Genomic DNA, 17,546 nt, shown 5'->3' on the forward strand with positions numbered 1-17,546 from the left:
GGCCCCGCGGGAAGGGTTTCCTCCCGCCCCGCGGGGAAGGAGCCCGTTCATTAGAGCCCCGACGGGAACGGGGCGCCTAGCGGGTTTGGAGGTTACAGGAGAGCGCGGACCGGGGCTGTAGTCGAAGGGGTCACTCGTGAGTTGGAAGGAGTGTCCTTAGCCCCGTGGGACACGCAGCAAATCTGCTTCCCCCGGGGTCCCGGCACAGCTCCCACCGCCCCTGCCAGCGCAGAGCTAAGGGGCCATCCTGCAGCCCCATCAGCCAAGGCGGGCGAGCAGAGAACCTCTTCCATTGCAACCCTGTACAACTTCGTTTCCCCAGGGCAGGGCTGTCTTTTGATAGCTGAAGGGCATCATCGACCAAGCCTCATCCCGCACAGAAAAGGAAACTAAGCCGTTTCAGTAAAAGAGCTTTATAAATGACTTTCAACAAACCTTTTTCTCAAAATGAGCAACAAATTACTTCCTTTGTCCCTCTTCTCTCTAATGCTCACTGGGAATGTCAGAATGGGTCTCCTGCTCCGTTCTTGTTTTGTTCCTCTGCTCTGTGCACCATCTCTTCTCATTTCAATCTCCAATGTGTGAGAGGGACACTGCCACACCTCCCAGACATCTGTCATTGATAGCATGAGTGGAAACCGAAGGAAAGGCATGGCTGAAACTCCAGCATGCTATGGGAATTCTTGCATTTGACATACCACTGACAGGACGTTTTCCTTACTAAACCAACCCACCCCAAGCCATGGAATCCCACTCCCAATATATATGAGGAACATCAGTGTGGGTAAACATGAAGAAAAGTTCTTTCTCAACAAAACTGATGTCAAAGCTTGTTTTCAGCTAGAGGATTTTGTCTTCCATGTTTGTGACTATCTTATTCAGGTAGCCCCATTGCTGCACTTCAAGCACTTCTAAAACCCTTCCTAACAACCAAGATTTGAAGGCTTTTTCACATGTGGAAAAAGCCAGAAATGAGAAGCAACTTCAGCCAGGTAACAAGACTTCCCATCCACCTCCCCTCATCCCTGTACAGAAAAGCAAAGAGAGGGGAGAGGGACGTCATGGCGTTGGATGGTCTCTACCAGGACAACTTGTTCTCTGAGTGTCCCACAGAGCAGTAGTATCACACTGGGGGTAAGCACGAGGACAAGCTACTCTTCACAGAACAAACATCTCAGCCTCCACACACCCTGTACATGGCTGATGGCAGCGTCCCACAGTGAAGGAAGTCCCCACACCAACAGGAAATCACTGCCACAGCCACTTCCATCACTGCTACCTGTCTGAGGCAATGCAGCATGATGAAAATGGAAAGGCAAAAAAAGATTTGAGAAATAAACAAATACATCATCAGGCTCGCACTCTCTCCACAAGGAATCTGGGAGTGGCCCTGGCCTCCATCCCCAGAGAAGATGAGGATTCAGTTCTCAGTGGGGGACTCTAGGACCAAGGAGAATAAAATTTGGTAACTCCACTCAGTGGTTCCCAAATGCTCTCTGCACTTGGAAAGTGCCTGAGCCATCTTTGGGTTTCCACTACTTCATGGGCACACTGGCACTAGCCAGCATGCAGACAGAGGTGAACTGATTGCTCATCCTCCAGGGAAATCAATACACAATCATTACTGCTTTGAACTCACAGACTCCCCAGTCTGCTCCCCTTTCATCAGACCACCTCTGCCTTACAGATGAATGCAAGCCCAGCACAGAGACCCATCCTTCATCCCAAATGTCTCCTCATTTCCCAAGTGTCTTCTCAGATTAGAGGATGATGAAGTCTTTCATCCCAAAGTTAGCCAAGTGCAGCAACCACTCAGAGTTTTTCAATTTTGTTTGCCTTCCGCTGGAACAAGAGAAGGAGCAGCAGATTAAGTATCCCTTCCACCTCTGTTACACCTACCACTCACATCACCTATCAAAGGTGTCTGCCCAGCAAAGGATACACAATATCCTGATGTTTTACACATGTGGTCCTCTGTCCCAGGAGACGATCCAGCAAGATTTGAATGGTCTCTGACTGCACTGGCTCCACCTGGCAATGACTGCTCTGAATCTGAGCAGTCAGAAGAAAGAATGATTTCCCGATCAACAGGAAACTGTGGGGCTTGTTCCTTCATACTCCCTCCCCCTCCCTCATCTCCAGGCAGAGCAATATGATCTTAAAACTTTGATCTGGGGGGTAAGAAGGGTAGCAGTGACAGAAGTGGCTGTGGCTGTGCTCAATCTGATGACACAGTTTAGAGAGTTGCTGGCATCCACTCCCTTTTTGATTTCACTGTACACCCCTCAGGGCAATAGGCCAAGGTAGCAGCTGCAGGATTCCTCTTCATCTGACTATAGTCTCCTCAAAGGAAGTTTATGGCTCCCCATCAAAGGCTAAAGCAACCCCCTAGGGATTCCCTTCCTGTTTTCCTAGGCAGTCACCTCTCTCTTACCTGACAAAGGAAGAGGTGAAGAGCATGAAACGTGGCCTCAGGCTGTTCTGCTAAGTTGGCTTCTGCTGCCTCCTGAAGAATCTGGCTAATTTCTTTTTGAGAAATAATATTGCTGCTCTGATATCTCACAAACTTGAACAAAGGAAAAAATAGAGACATTAAATAGTGAAAGACCTACAGACTGCAACAGTGACTCATCGCCTACAAAGACCTCTTCTATGTAATGGGATGCTGCAGCACCTTAACCACAGGCCTGGTTTTTATACCACTTCTAATAGAACCAGTGTAAGTATCTGTCTTGATGGTGCTCTGATTTATAGTCAGGCTTGTTTTGGTTTAGATTGGGAAGGAACTGAAATAAATCAGGTAACCTTTTAAAACCACAGTAAGACCAGCAAATACTCACAGAACCATCTTGTATTTGGATGGGGAAGGTTCACATTAATACCCCTTCCCTCTCATCCACTGCCATGAGGGCTTTATCTTCAGTATTTCTGCTGGGTAGGACCACATTCCCCCTCTTGCTCACAGGCCCCACGTACAGCAGGGTAGGAGATTGCACTAACCCCCTGCCCTGAAAAATCAAGTCTGTAAGGTCGAAGACGGGGAGATGGGCTGTGATGCCAAGCAGTCAGCTTGCTCCCTGACTGGTAACAGCAGTTGCATGTTCTCTGCAGATTTCCCCTCTCCTCCCCAGGGGTCCTAGATGATCTAAATAAACACCAGAAGAACAGGACGTGCTCACTAACAGCAGTCAGTTTCTGCAGGGTGTGGAAAGGAAGTTCACTTGAAAGTATCATTATTAATATAGGGCACGAATATAGTGCCAGACAAAGCCACAGCAGTATCTGAGATTGTGTGTGCATAATGGGTAAGTTCCAATAACCCACATGCATTGTACCAACACACTAGGGAAAATGGAGAACAGCCTGCCCTTCTCCTGCTCACCAAAGTCACCAGCCTGAGAACTTCTGACTGCAGAAAGGACTTCTGGCCCCCATTGAGTAGCGTGAAGAGCAGGAATCGGTGCCATGGCTGTGAAGCAACATGTAGAGCTGGGAGAGAAGGAGAAGCCAAGTCAAAGACAGCAGTAAAATTGCCCAAGTGATAGGTTGAACCCAGCTAAGGACAGTCATCAATATTGGCCCCAAGTTTTCTCTTCTAGACCTCATGCTGTGAAACACTAAGGGGCTGTTTTCCTCTGTTCTTACTTGCTTTTCAATCTGTCACTCTTTAGGCAAGAGTTTAGTCAAGAAGTCAAAAGCTTAATAGCTTTTCAAAGCAGAAAATACATTTTGTCCATCTTTGTGCTGGTACAGGAAGAGAAACCTTCTCCTAGGGTGCATGTCCTAAAACAGTAAGGGAATATCTTTAGCCTGGAGTTTTAAAAATAATACCCTCTGGTTTCAATATGAGGACAAGTTTCCTGACCTCAGTTTTTATTTAGCTGCAGCATATCCTTTGGGGAATGAAGAAAGCCCTACAACAGAAGCTGCACAGAAGCTGAGCCTGAATTTGCATCAGACAAAGTACTGTGGGGACCAGCCAGGCTGATAGTAGCAATGCAGGCAGTCAGTAGAGAAAATGCTCTTACTAAGGAACATACATGACAAACATATATGAGGTAAGGCTTAGGGTTACCCTCTGTGACAGCATAAAGTCTCTCACTGAATGCCAAAATTAGAATGTTATTACCTTGTATTTATTTCAGGTTAGGAGCATGAGATGGACAACTACACAGGTCAGTTGATAGAACTTGTTATACCATGGCAACTCACCAGTGTTAGAAAAGTCTCTTTTCCACTGGCAGTCACATCACCTCCCTACTGCCACTATAAGAATCTTTTCTACAGGAAAACAACACTAAAAAAAAGGATGTAAAATATATGGGAGGTATCTTTTAGCTAGGGGAAATGAGAAAGTACCAGCACAGTGCACTGAGCCTGCTCTGCACATCTGGAAAAGCCTTTGGACTGAGAAAGGATTTTAGAAAGCCTCAAATGAGTCAACTCCTAGAGGCAGAGTCCAGGCCATACTCTTTCCAGCGTTATCACATCTTTCAGCCAAACACAGCTATAACCCTCATTCTGCTTGGAATAAGGAGACTCCTGTTACTGCTGTTGTGAACTTCAACACCACAGCAGCCAAAGTGACAGGTTCAGCTGTTGCTGAAGCAGCATTTCATTAGCTCAATCCCAAATCAGCAGAGCCTCCCCATAACATGCTGCCTTCTTTTTGTTTTTTTTTTAACCCAGCCTTTTAATAGCCTCCCTTCAGCTACTGGCTGTCATTCATCTGCAGTATTACATCTTCAACTGCTTCCACTCTCCCACCACTGTCCCTTTTCTCTGGTGTTCATTCATTCCTTCCTCTTCCCTCTTAGTGTTTAAATGACAGAAGTGAACAGGTCAGGGTACAGAGAACTTTCTGGTTTAAGAACACAGCCAGCACCTGCACTTTGTGGCAGGAGACTGACAATGAGAAGTGTCTATTCTTCCCCCCGACTGTACAATGCTGTCATATGGTGTTATATTGCAAACATGGTATACATGAGGTCTGACATGGACTCTGGAAAACAAGGTCAGCAGTCACCCCTGGAAATCTAGAATTTCCATCTTCCATTCCCTAAGGCTACCTAGTACCCTGTTCTCCCTTCCCTTCCCTCAGGGCCAAACTGTGACCAACGTTGTCCTTTTGGAAGACACATCGTATTCAAATCCTCCCTCTCCTTTATTTATGGTCTAGCTGTTTCCTACAATTGGCCTGGAAGTCAAAGACCATTCCTATAGTCTTTCCATTCCCAAACCTTTCATCCTTACAGGAGTGGAGAATGACTTTTTACCTTCTGTAAAGCATCTTGGTGTCCAGTGCCAAAGTGAGGGCTCATGCCTACAGGGGAGCCAGGCACTCTGATTTCATCCCACAAAGCACATGATTAACTTTAGGCATACAAATAATTTTTCTTATTGGGCTTAAACTCATTAAGCATCTGCTCCAGAGCACTACTGGATAGAGATCAAAGAGCTCAAAATCACTGCAGAAGGAAAACCCAGGAGAATAAAGAGCAGGAATACTTTACCAACATCCTGATTCTTCACATACAGGTATTCCACTAAGGTTTCCAGGCAGGCAACCACGGCCTGAGAGAGCATGAAGTCTTTCTGGAATACCAAGATGAGGGAAAAAAAGAAGGAAAAAAAACCCCAAACCAGTCAACAACTATTGCAAGAGGAAAATTCATAAAGTGGTAGGATCTGAAGAGAATGCAGCACAGGAAAATAACACCTTTCATCTCTTTCATGGGATGCAACATGCTGCAAATTATCTGTCACATCAAGGAGCCAGACAAAGGCATGGCTACTTCTTCTGAGACTACAAAAATATTAAGCAACAGCCTCCAAAGAATAAAGATAAGCACCAAACATTGCTTAAGAGAGTTAAATGTAAACTGATGTACTACCCCTGGAGCCCAGCATCACTTCAGCAAGTTAAATGTATGCTGATACATTTACTATCCCCCAAAGCACCTTGCCAGGGGCATGGGGGAGGGACTGGGATTTGTTACACTTTTCCCACATCTGTCCCTATCGATGTGACATCCCTGCAGAGCAGGAGATGGGAAAACAGAGATCTTCATGAGTACAGAGGATTTCAGCTATCCAGTTCAGCAGCAGGGAGCACCGCATAGCTTGATTTACCTTCTTTCTCACTGCACTAGGCTGCAGCAAGAGCATTTTCCCTCCTCCTCCTCCTCATCACACATGTGTAAGGGGTGGAAAATGCAGGCAGACAGAAAAAAAACCCAGACAGCCCCTTTGGTTGTGCAACAGGGTGGTTTCTCAGGTTAGTGTACCTGCTTGAAGCCCAACACTAGTGTTGCTACAGAAGTAATATTTTATATACCTGCAACTGGACATGCACCAAAAGGTTCTGCAGACTGACAACAAGCGAGAAAACCTGTTCTGTGGTGAGGGGGTGCAAGGCAGCATCTGGCAGTGGTGTTGGCTGTGGTTGCATAGCACCTTGGGCTGTGGTTTGGCCAATGATCACCAGCAGAGAGGAGGAGAAGTTCTGTCGCAGAGCAGCTCTCAGGAACTGCAGGATGCTCACTAGACAGGGAGATGTTTATTAGTGTGTGTCAGTGTTTTCCCCTGCCGTGCCCACTGTGTTGGCCTGTGCAATAGCATGGGAGAAAGTGAGGACAGAAAATTGGAGCTTAAGAGCCCACCAGGGTTGTCTGGCAGCTGCTGACAGCTGCAGACAGGAATGGCAACATGAGTTCCCTTGTTCATATCCTCCCTTGAGACACTATCACAGTTCATGCCCAGTTCCAGATGTCACTACCAACCTCCAAGGAAGACTTGTCCAAACACAGCAGAACTCCAGACAGTTCTCTTTGCCCTTTCTCACTGCCAGTTACACACTTATAAAGCCAAACAGACCTAAGATTCCGGATTCCCACCAGCACCTTCACCATCCCATTCCATAGTCACCAGTTCTCCCTTGTTGCTTGTAATGTGGTACTAATGCCTGCTTCCAGCCAAATCCCTGTAACAGATGCAAAATACCTAACAGCAAGATTGGCTTCTTATTCCTGAAGATGACTGCATTCAGGACTTCTGTTAGGTCTAGAGAGAGTGTCTGGTGAACCTAGAGGAGAATTAAATAGAAGAGAAAAAACAGCGCTGGTTCGAACCGGCTAAAAAGCTCCCTTATACACTTTCAGTCCTTAGACACTACCCAGTGATGGCCATTGAAAAACAAGGAAACAGCAGCAGGGTTTCAGGAGACTGACCCAAAAGGGAGAATTACATCACTGGGCCCTCAAGTTTCACTCACTGCCAGCTGCCAGCCCTGCACAGTCTCCAAACCACAGTGTAACTTGTTTGTCTGTCTCGCTCTCACTACTCCCTGCAGCCCCTCTGGCACAGGACTGTCAGCCTGCCAAGCATATGAAGTAGCAGGAACAGCCATCACCAAACACGGCTGTACCTTAGCCACACAGCCAGTCATCAAGACTGAGGAGACAGGCAGCCAAAAACCAGCAGTGACAAGAAGCTGTCCCTGCCTGCTGGAGCTGGGAAGCCTGCAGAGAGCCCAGAGATAGGAACTACGGCATCGGTGAAGGGGGCAGAGCAGGTTATGGACTTGGGAACTAGGGGAAATGGGAAAGGTTGGTTTTAGAGGGCAGTCTGCAATATGCTGTTTCCATCACAGAGCAGCCATCCAGCAGCAATGCCATGAAGCCTCAGAGAACCCCGGAAGGGCTCAAACTCTTCAGTAAGGCAGAAAATTGAAATGGGAAGGCAGGCATAAGGACCAGAGGGCTGATTCCTTCAAATCTGTTCAACAGGAGAGGTAGGAGTAGCTCCTGCAACATGGTGGCAGGGGTTACTCGTCTCAGAACTGACAAGCCAAAGCCTTTAATAGCCTACCATCCATGAGCTATGTTTATTCACAGGCTTCTGCTACAGCCAGTAGCAGTAACACAGTTAGGATGCAAGTTGGCTATGACCAGACAAGATCTCACTACTAACATCAGCCTGAGATGAATGTAGCCATTTCTTGGAATCACTACTCCCCTTTAAAAACCTGCAGGCTCAGGGAGACAGCCTGTCACCAGCTCACATTCACAGCCACAACAGCCAAAGCTCTTTTAGGAGGGCCTCCAGGATGCTTTCTGCAACTCCAGCTATACTGAGCAGCAGGAAGCAGAAAGATAAGCGAGTCTTCATCTTCTTCCCCTTCAAAGATTAGAAAAAGCTTAGAAATTCTGAAGATTAGAAACATTGAAGCAGCCTTGAACCACTTCTCTTTGCTACCTGTATCTACAGTTTCTTTCTTCATCTCTGGTGCAAAAGAAGTATTCTAGATTGTACCTCATAGCACATCAAGCCAGTAAGGTGTTGATGAAGCCAAGTAACAGGTTTTTAAGCCACTAAATGGTTTATAAGCACTTCAAGGATAGAAATTCTGAAGATTAGAAACATTGAAGCAGCCTTGAACCACTTCTCTTTGCTACCTGTATCTACAGTTTCTTTCTTCATCTCTGGTGCAAAAGAAGTATTCTAGATTGTACCTCATAGCACATCAAGCCAGTAAGGTGTTGATGAAGCCAAGTAACAGGTTTTTAAGCCACTAAATGGTTTATAAGCACTTCAAGGATCAGTATGAGCTGAGAGAGTCACTCCCAGAAGGCAAAGCTCAACACTTAGCACTAGAGTCCCTTTTGAGATTGGCACAACACTGACCACCCAGACACAGCCCTGACTTGGAAACTGAGAAGGTAAATTGTGCTCAGCAGCTACTAGAGCAGGGACAGGTGGTCTTGCTCCACATTCAAACAGCTGACAGTCCATACAAGTCTCATGCTGTAGGACCTAAGCAGAGGCAGCACACTCATGAAGTAACGGGTGCAGACTTGGTCTGGGTTGGCCTTTTCTTCCCTCAGCATTGGAACTCCAACCTTTGCCTCCCTGTGCAGATGTGTGCATGTCCTTAATGTAACTTTATCATCTGCAAATAGGTACATTGACTCCCAAAGAACACACTCTGCTGGGCATAAGTGCAGGAGCAGGGCTCACAACTCATGACATGCTGTTTAACTCCATATCAAGACAGACTTGGGTACATACTTCAAAAGGAAACATTTTCCCTTGTGTTGGCATTGGAAAGTGCTTCCCTTGAAGTTGTAATTCCATTATTAACTGACAACTCCAGCTTAGCTCTCTTGTCGGACTGCAAAGCATCAGATACAATGACAGCTGCCCACATTCATAAGAGCTTGCTAATATTGAACACTTACTTGCCAATAATAGGTTTGGATTGTGACTGCTCCACTATTGATTATTTTAATATCAAAAAAGCAGTTTACAGCATGGGAGCTGCATCCTCCACCCCCAGTCTTTTCTTGAGAATGGCCTTATAATGTATTTTGCTCTGTCCTGAAGAGGAAAGTGATTTGGATCAGGAGGGCTGAGTATACACATTCCCCACCTGGATTTGTGCCCTTCTCTAGCTCTCCAATGATTCATGGCTCAGCCTTAGCAACATGCTAACTTCCAGTCCTGCTGGAGAAGTGCAGCAAGGAGTAACTTGTGGACAATAACAAAAGAGCAGTCAAGGCAACCAGATTCCAGGCCAAAGCAAACCACTTTGCTAATGACAGTATTAAATATATACACACAAACATGTTTATTTTTAAGGTTTAGCCATGTGCTGTCTTTGAACAGTAGAGTAGTTCTAACCTCAATATTGTAGCGATGCTGATAAAGCAAGAGGGATGCAACCAACAACCATCCAGAGCACAGCAAGGCATCCTCAGATGACAGGTAAGCAGGTTCAGAGGGAGGGGACCACAACCAGGTGCACTCCAAAACCTTCTGCAGGAGCTCTAGCAAGGGCACATTGGAGAGCAGCACAGCCACTGCTGCATGGGAGAAACATAATCAAAGAGAGTGATGGGATAGCACAGCTTGACAAGCAAAAGAGAAGTACAAAGCACACCCCTGCTGCAGTGAGGCAGCCCCAGCTGCCACAGCTCATCAGAGTAAGGCTGTCCAGCTATGCTGGTATTCATCTCCCACAGCACAAGCAACCACTCAGCCAGCTAATAAAATGACCAGCCTTCAGCTAACACAGCTGGAAGGGTGGTTAGAGCTGTTCTCTATTATTGTCTAATTTTTTTAAACTATGGCAATACCAGGAGACTTCAAACTAGGCACCAAAGCCCCACTGCTGTGTTATATGAACAGGAAAAATACAGCGGTTCTGTCTTTCAGCAGCCAATTTCTGAATCATCAGAAGGCAGCAAAACCACACCAAACCAAAACCCTCAACCTAAAAATACTCATCCCAAATACAAAATTTATTATGGTACTCTGTCTGGATGGGGAAACACGCATCTTACCTGCTGAGACAGTTAGCATACAGTCTCTGATGGCCAAACTACCTTGCTGAGATTAACTTAGCAATCAATACAATCTTGCCTCACCTCTCTGTTGACTACAAGGTGCTGTCTGGTGAAGGCTCCAGTAGAGAAAATTCAAGGATGGCTGCAGGATGTCAGTGTCCCTTGGCCTGCATTTCCCACAGAGATTACTGACTGGAAACAAAAGAATGTGCATGGCAAGGACACCAACAAAACAGAGCACCTCAGCACAAAAAAGAAGTCAGTGGGGAGAGAATTCAGACAAGAAGTGAAAATAAACAGAGCATGGTGCAGACAAAGCAGGAGGCATCTGCCCTACAGTGTCTGCTTTAAACTGGACAGTGCAGTGGAGGATAACAGAGAGGGGGGAATAGAAAAGCAAGTATTAAAGGGCATATCACATTGGGCAGCAATGATTCCAAGAGCAATGGACTTTAAGTTCTCTTTTCCCACAGAGTGTGTTTGAGCCTACTGCTAGAACAAGCATAAACAGCCATGTGACTGTCTCTCAGGGTGACCAGACTGAGGATTGGCATGGAGAGCTGTGCTTCTCCACTCTCACCAACTCTGCTCACATTAGGAATAAAGTGTCATGTCTTTTGCAAGCACAAAACACTTAAAAACAATGTGAGAGTTACTGAGGGAAATCCAGGACTGAAGGACTCAGCAAAACTATCATAGTAGAGTTTTGAAGAGCTTACAGTCTGAGTAAGTAATTCTCAAAAAACACACACCAACACACCTACCTACCCACACTCCTTCCACCTATGAGCTGGTTTCATATAGGCCTCATTAGAGGAGAGTGTCCTGCACACCCTCCCCTGAAGAACATACCCTGGGAAGCCAAGAGGGGAATAAATGGTGTGGTTGGTTTGGGAGAGAGTGGTGCTGACAAATACAGAGCAGAAAGGAAGAGTAAAAGGAGCTTGCAATTCTTGGGAGCAGCCAAACTGTGGTCTGAAATCACAGCAGCTAAAAAGGCTGGAATAAAGGGGATAGGGTTCTTCCACACCCCCAGTTCCCTTGGCTAATGAATGTCTGAGAAACACTGCTTCCTTACAAGGCCAACAGAAGCAGCCCCAAGATATGAAACATTTCAAATTGAAGGGCATAGTCCTTCAAAGTCTGCTGGAGAGATCTATTTGTCAGGTGAGGGTAGATAAAAAGATGGATCAGCTGAATTTCTTCCTAGTATCTATTCTTTTTTCATAGCCTAGATGAACCTTCAATAGCCAATTAAGAAGGGGGAAATCACCAAGTAAGGATCATCAGAAGAGATAACAGATCACAGTATGGTGAACAAACAGCCTCCTCTTCTATGTCTTCGGGGAAGAGTGGGCAAGCTCTACAGCTGATGGGGAAACATATACTCCGGATTCACAACCCAAGCAAAGCCCAGTTTCACTAGGCTGCTGGTTCCTGCTGGCTGATTAACCAGACATGCCTGTGGCCTGAACTCCACAAGAGTGTTATAGCAAGCGTGGACAGGGAAGGATGATTCGGGAAGCACATCAGCCATACTGTCCTGTGCCAAGTCAACAACAGTCACTGACCATGATCATGTCATGGTTAGGGGAATACTTTGGCAACCTTGTGAGGTTTCAGACAACAAATGTATTGTAAAAGTAAGAGGAAGAGAACCTGGGTTTTGTTGACTGAACTAGTAACCAGAACTCTTTACAATGCTCTGGCTATGAAAGTATCTCAAAGCAACTATTACCTTAATGCAAGGTACATTTTCCCTCAAAGGACAAAGAGCCAGCCCTAATCATCTTATGGAACAATTAATAATTGTTAATTGTGGGAGAAGGTGGACGCACATACTCACCCTGGTGAAGCAGCTTGAAATCTGTACTGTCCAGCTCCCTCACGCCCTTGCTCCTCAGCTGCACCAGGAAAAGGAGGCTCAGCAAAACAGGCAGGTTCCTGTTAGCTAAGAAGGACAGAGAGAGTAGCTTGTCAGTGAACTCTCAACTGTTGCACCTTAACCTATGCCAGAAATTGTTAATTTTCTGTCTTAGGAATGAGGATAGATTAGAGGAGGAAGTAACCCCCCTTTATGCACACACATACACATACACACACACACACACACACACACACACACAGAGCCCCAACTTCATTCTTAGCTCTGCAGTCTTTCTGCCACTGTGAGTTCGCCTGAGTTACATTGGATTCTGCCAACAGCATTCTAGGAACAACTATAAAAGAAAGGGAAAAGGAGGATAGGGTCATTCACACTCATGGTGAGCCATGTAGGGAGCATGGTCATTACACTTTCAAACTGATACCATTAATAAGCTAGAAGTCATTAGACATTTCTAGACTTCTCTCTTTCCATCTACTCGTCCGTTACTGGCAGCCCACGCTTTCACAACAATCCTGATGCACAGTGCTTGTTCTCCCCATCTTGTGAGACTGGAAAAATGCTATCCATCCCATCCCACAGGACAGAGAAGAGACATCAGAAGTGAGAGCCCCACATGGCAGGTCTGTATGTGAGGAGAATGAGGACCACCACTCCCCTGGGCAATCCCCTCCCTACTATTCACTCTTTTTCAACCTTGTAAACAGATAAAGGTTTTGTATTAGATACAGCCATGCCTACAGCCTGTGTGCTGAGAGACAAGAAGTCTGTCTCCAAAGTATACCTTGTGTTTGACCTTCTGGAGTTCACTGAGCCAGCAACTCAGCTCAAGACGCAGTATGAAGAGGAGCTGGGGATATTAGTGGCAGCAGAAGGGCTCAAATCTTGCAAATGCCCCTCTAGCCCAGTGTCCTATCTCCATAACCAGTGGTCTGGAGGAATAGGTCTGACTCCCACAATAGAGAATGGACCATCTGCCTCCCCACACCCCCAGGCACCCCTAGATCAGCAACAGAAGGACACTACAATTCCAAACAAGTTCAAATCTAGCAGATGCTAACATTGCCTTCTCTATCCATAATCTTGTAGCCTCATGCTCCACCATGCTCCTGCCTTCAACTCTCCCCTCTTCTCCAGACCACTGACTTTGCTGGAGGTAAAGCAAAAAAACTTTCCCTCTGGTTTGCCTCCATCCCAACTGCTGCACAGCAAAACACCTGAAACAGAGCAGGGCTGTTAAAAGTGTTGGTGGCCCCCTCAGGAACAAGTGAAAGCTGCGCTGGGCCCCTGTCTTAAGGACTCAAGGACATTCTAGCACTGCTCCTTCATTCAGTTCAGGCTCACAGACTGCTTTGCACAGCACCTTTCATAGTGGGATAACAGTTCCATCGTCACAGGCAGGGCTAGTAGGGAAAACAGGGACTTCCCCCAGTCACAGCCTTGCTCTCTTTGAGAGATTTAATAGAATTATGAGATCTGGTGATACCACAGTCCCTGTTTGGGGATCAATATCATGAATGATTCAAACAATCCCTGCTCCTGGTCTCTGTGTCCTGGGAATTGTGTATACTTAGGCACACCAAGATGTTTTGCACAGAGAAGAGGCTAAAAGGAGGATGTCTTTCAGTCACCAGTTGAGCTCCTATTCAAGCTGGAAGATTTACCAGCACAGCTCTCCACTTGAACACTGAGAGCTGTATATGAGAACCTTGCCTTGGTTTAACAATCACAGTTTGAAGCCAGAACAACCTAGATTAGAAAAAAAAGACTCTCACTTCAAAACAAATCTCTGAAAAAGGAAACTAAATCAGTACAGTTCTTCAGTAAGTTTCCACATGCAGGTAAGTACTGAAGCTACATCAGCTTCATCCCTTCAGTTATCTACCCTGCATCCCTTCAGTTATCTACTCTGCTAGCTGATCTTACAACAAGACCAAGACACAGAACAGAGGAGGGGTCACCTTGTAGGGTGGCTGAGCTGCTCTCTACCAGCAACTGCTGCAGAATCTGTAGGAATCGGCTCCGGAGGAGGTCACAGACAAGGACATCCTCATTTCTTTCCAGGAAGGTCCTTAGAGTCATCAACACCTTCCAAGCCACTTCCATAGAGCTTGAGCAGACCAAGTCCTGCAAGGGAAGAAGTACCTTTCTACCCTGATAGGGCAGAACACACTGCTATTTAACACCATTAGGCAATCTGGTGCCTTGGGAAACAGCCTAATAAAGCACCATTCAGATTAACTATGTCCTGATTAAATAGAGAACTGAATAAAGCAGAAGGACTCATGTCTGTTAGACACCTCTGAGTAATATCCCATTTAAAGAGTGCATTGGGCTAAGTAAGTATAGGGGTAACATATATTTAAGGCTGAGGTTTTAGACAAGTGAGATCCTAAACAAGAGAACAGAGCCTCCAGCACTTCTGCTCTCCTTGTTTTGAAAAGTCAGGTTGCATATTAAAGATGCTTACCTAAAATCTAGTTTATGAGTCAGTCCATAGTTATTAACTTCCAAAAGGCTGGGAGCCTTGTATGTGCAGTAGTAGCATAACAGCTAAACTGCATGAAATGTACATAAACTAGACAAGCAATCACTCAGTCACAGGAAATGCGAGGCTCATGTACACAGCATTAAGCCCACAAGCCTTCTTCTTGACTACAGAGCTCTGCCTGGAGTCTCTGAGCTGAATCCCACAGCCAGTAGCCTTAATTTGGACATACTCTTGATGTTAAGTTGTTGAACGTTAAATTCACTTGCGCAGTGTGTACAGAGGCAGTTCCATAAATATCAGGCAGAAAATGCCTGGTAGTGCTGACATGATATGACCATCTCAACATGTATTATGCCAGCACTACCTTTCCTCTCCTCCTGCAGCAGTCCTGGCTACTGCTCTGCAAATGGTACAGCTGAAGATGTAAGTAGAAAACTGGTCTTGGCAGCTGAGCCTAAAACTCAACTGGACAGACTGCTGCCTTTTCCAGCTGCCTTCCCCTATCACACAACAGTAATGCATCCAGACTGGGATGACGGAGAGGAAATGGCTGTGGGACCCCATACCCAAGGAAAGCGGTAAGAACAATCTGCCTGTGCCAGAAAAAGCTCTCTAGTTCTGAGCCTAATATCCTGCCTTCAGGAATAAAGGGCAGGGAACTGTCTGCACAATCAGCCCTGCTGACATAGATCTGCTCCATATGACATTCAGGAATGTAATCTAACGTCTCCATTCTCTGACAGAGCACCTCAGATCTGGAGCATGGAGAAGACAAGTGGGACAGTGCATGATCATGACCACATTCACCTCCAGATGAACACACAGAGCACAAAGTGGCACAAAGGCCACAGCCTTCCTGGTCCTGGTAAAGGCATCATTGTGTTAATATCCTCCTTCCTACTCAGGAGCTCAAGATCTCAGATGAAGTCACTAACCATCTGTTCTATGTAATCCAGACAATTATTAAAAGCAGATAACCAAATAAATCATCCTTGGAAGGACATTCACTTTTGTTTCACTCTACCATGCAGAGGCCTTTCCACTTCACTTGTGCATTTCGAGGCTTAGGTTATTCACCTCATAAGTTTTCTTTACATCTGACAGTATATTTATGCCAGTATATTGCACTGTTTTATTAGTCCATCTAAATTCTGATTGATTATGCTCTTCCACAACTGAAAGGTGAATTGTCAAAGCCTGTGATTTATTACAACTCACTTTAAAGACTGGGATAGAGCTAACTGAATTTATTTCTGCAACAGCACTTGGCAAGACACAAAAGGGAAAGCAGGAATGAGACACTGCTATGTTTTGCTTATTGACAGACCCGTGATGTACACACCTGCTTCAGTTTATGGAGTGATAGGTTCCAGAACTACCACCAAAGTAACAGCGTGGGCAAGTCTCATGGGACACTTCTCCTTAATTTGTACTAATATGTCAACTCATTGATTGCTAATGCTCTGCAACGGTATCAAATGCCTGGATGTTGCTACCTACCCTACAATATCACCCTAACTGTGAAAGAACTTCCCTATGCAAGAGCCCTCCTGTCAGTCATTTCAGTAACTCTGGATATTAAAATTTACTTCATAGCCTCTTAGGTCAGAACAAATACATGCCAGTCTGTAATGCCCACTCACAATCAAACCTTGTTTCTTCTCGCTTCTTCACTGTCTTCTGACATAAGTTTATCTTCTCAATGATACTTAGTTTTAATTTCACTAACAGACTGGAGAAGAAATATCACAGCTCTTAGCTTTTGCCCTTGCTCTTGTGTGGAAAAGTCAGCAAGCATTTATATGTGACTGGCTGAACAGTCACAAGACAAGTGGCCACTAATGGGAAGGGGTGACAGGGTAGGTGAGAGTGGTGGAAGTGAGAGAAGGCCTCCAAGCAGCCACCAGGACATGGATTCTGTCATGATTACATAGGTTAACAGAGCTCATTACACCAGCTAAAGGCCAAGCACTCTAGTCCTGCTACTTCAAGGCCCGTTTCTCTCCTGCACTGATTAATTTTCCCTGTTTCAAGACTTTTATTTTATCTTTTAAGAGCAATACAACATTTTATTTGCTGTCCTGAAAACTCAAGAGCACTGCAAAAATCTCTGACAAGACTCTCCAGTTAAAACCAAACAAAATCAAAACACCAAGCAAACAGAAAGCTGTGCCCTCAAGACCCATTCCCTGCATGCTGCTTTTTCAAAGTTCTTTGTTCCTTATACCCTTCTCATCTATCAGTAGGAAAGCAGTGCTCCCAAATTAGCAAAACAGCTTCTTGAAAGGCTGGCACAGAAGAATCTGGAGTACCCAGCTGTGTATCTGGATAGAGAAAGGAATGGGGCTTTTCATGGCATACATCAGCAGGACCCTTCAGATCCTTTCCTAGCCAGCTCTCAAAAGATCCCTTTCTATCACAGTGGATGGATTACAGCGAAAGTGCTAACACATACACACAGTCCCATTTTCCTTATCAGCCTTCCCTGGCAGGTGCAAGTCTGTGTATACACACATGGGCCCTTCTAGCAGAATCCTTGGCTTCATAACATCACTAAAATATTTAAGAACTAAAAAGCCCCCTAAATCAGAGCCAGGATAGCAGTCTGTCCTTGTGAAAGTCACATACCAGTAAAATAAGTAAAATGCTGGAATTGCTCTTCAGAATGGGAAGTAATGGGTTAGCACTGTTCAGCCGATCAGATGTGTCAACATCAGCTTCTTCAGCCTCAGTTTGCTTGCAGTCTCCCCAGGAAAACCAGAGCTGGAGGACTTGGTGTCCAAATCTCCCCATAAGTTCGGGGTAGCACAGGAAGAATTTCAGC

General features: G+C 45.6%; 1 protein-coding gene across 1 annotated transcript in view; it reads right to left on the reverse strand.

The window, feature by feature from the left end:
* Positions 1–1,780: 1,780 nt before the first annotated feature.
* The window catches only part of MEI1 (meiosis inhibitor 1), a 35,626-nt gene continuing 19,860 nt past the window's right edge, over positions 1,781–17,546 (reverse strand). The window contains 12 exon segments of the mRNA XM_009083087.1: positions 1,781–1,824; positions 1,827–2,052; positions 2,435–2,566; positions 3,383–3,489; positions 5,514–5,595; positions 6,338–6,543; positions 7,003–7,084; positions 9,682–9,863; positions 10,428–10,538; positions 12,193–12,297; positions 14,193–14,358; positions 17,351–17,546. The exon segment at positions 17,351–17,546 is cut by the window's right edge and continues 65 nt beyond it. Of these exon segments, the coding sequence (XP_009081335.1) occupies positions 1,781–1,824; positions 1,827–2,052; positions 2,435–2,566; positions 3,383–3,489; positions 5,514–5,595; positions 6,338–6,543; positions 7,003–7,084; positions 9,682–9,863; positions 10,428–10,538; positions 12,193–12,297; positions 14,193–14,358; positions 17,351–17,546 (1,639 nt within the window).

This window comes from Acanthisitta chloris, unplaced genomic scaffold (assembly GCF_000695815.1).
Source record: "Acanthisitta chloris isolate BGI_N310 unplaced genomic scaffold, ASM69581v1 scaffold25459, whole genome shotgun sequence".
NCBI classification, from domain to species: Eukaryota; Metazoa; Chordata; class Aves; order Passeriformes; family Acanthisittidae; genus Acanthisitta; species Acanthisitta chloris.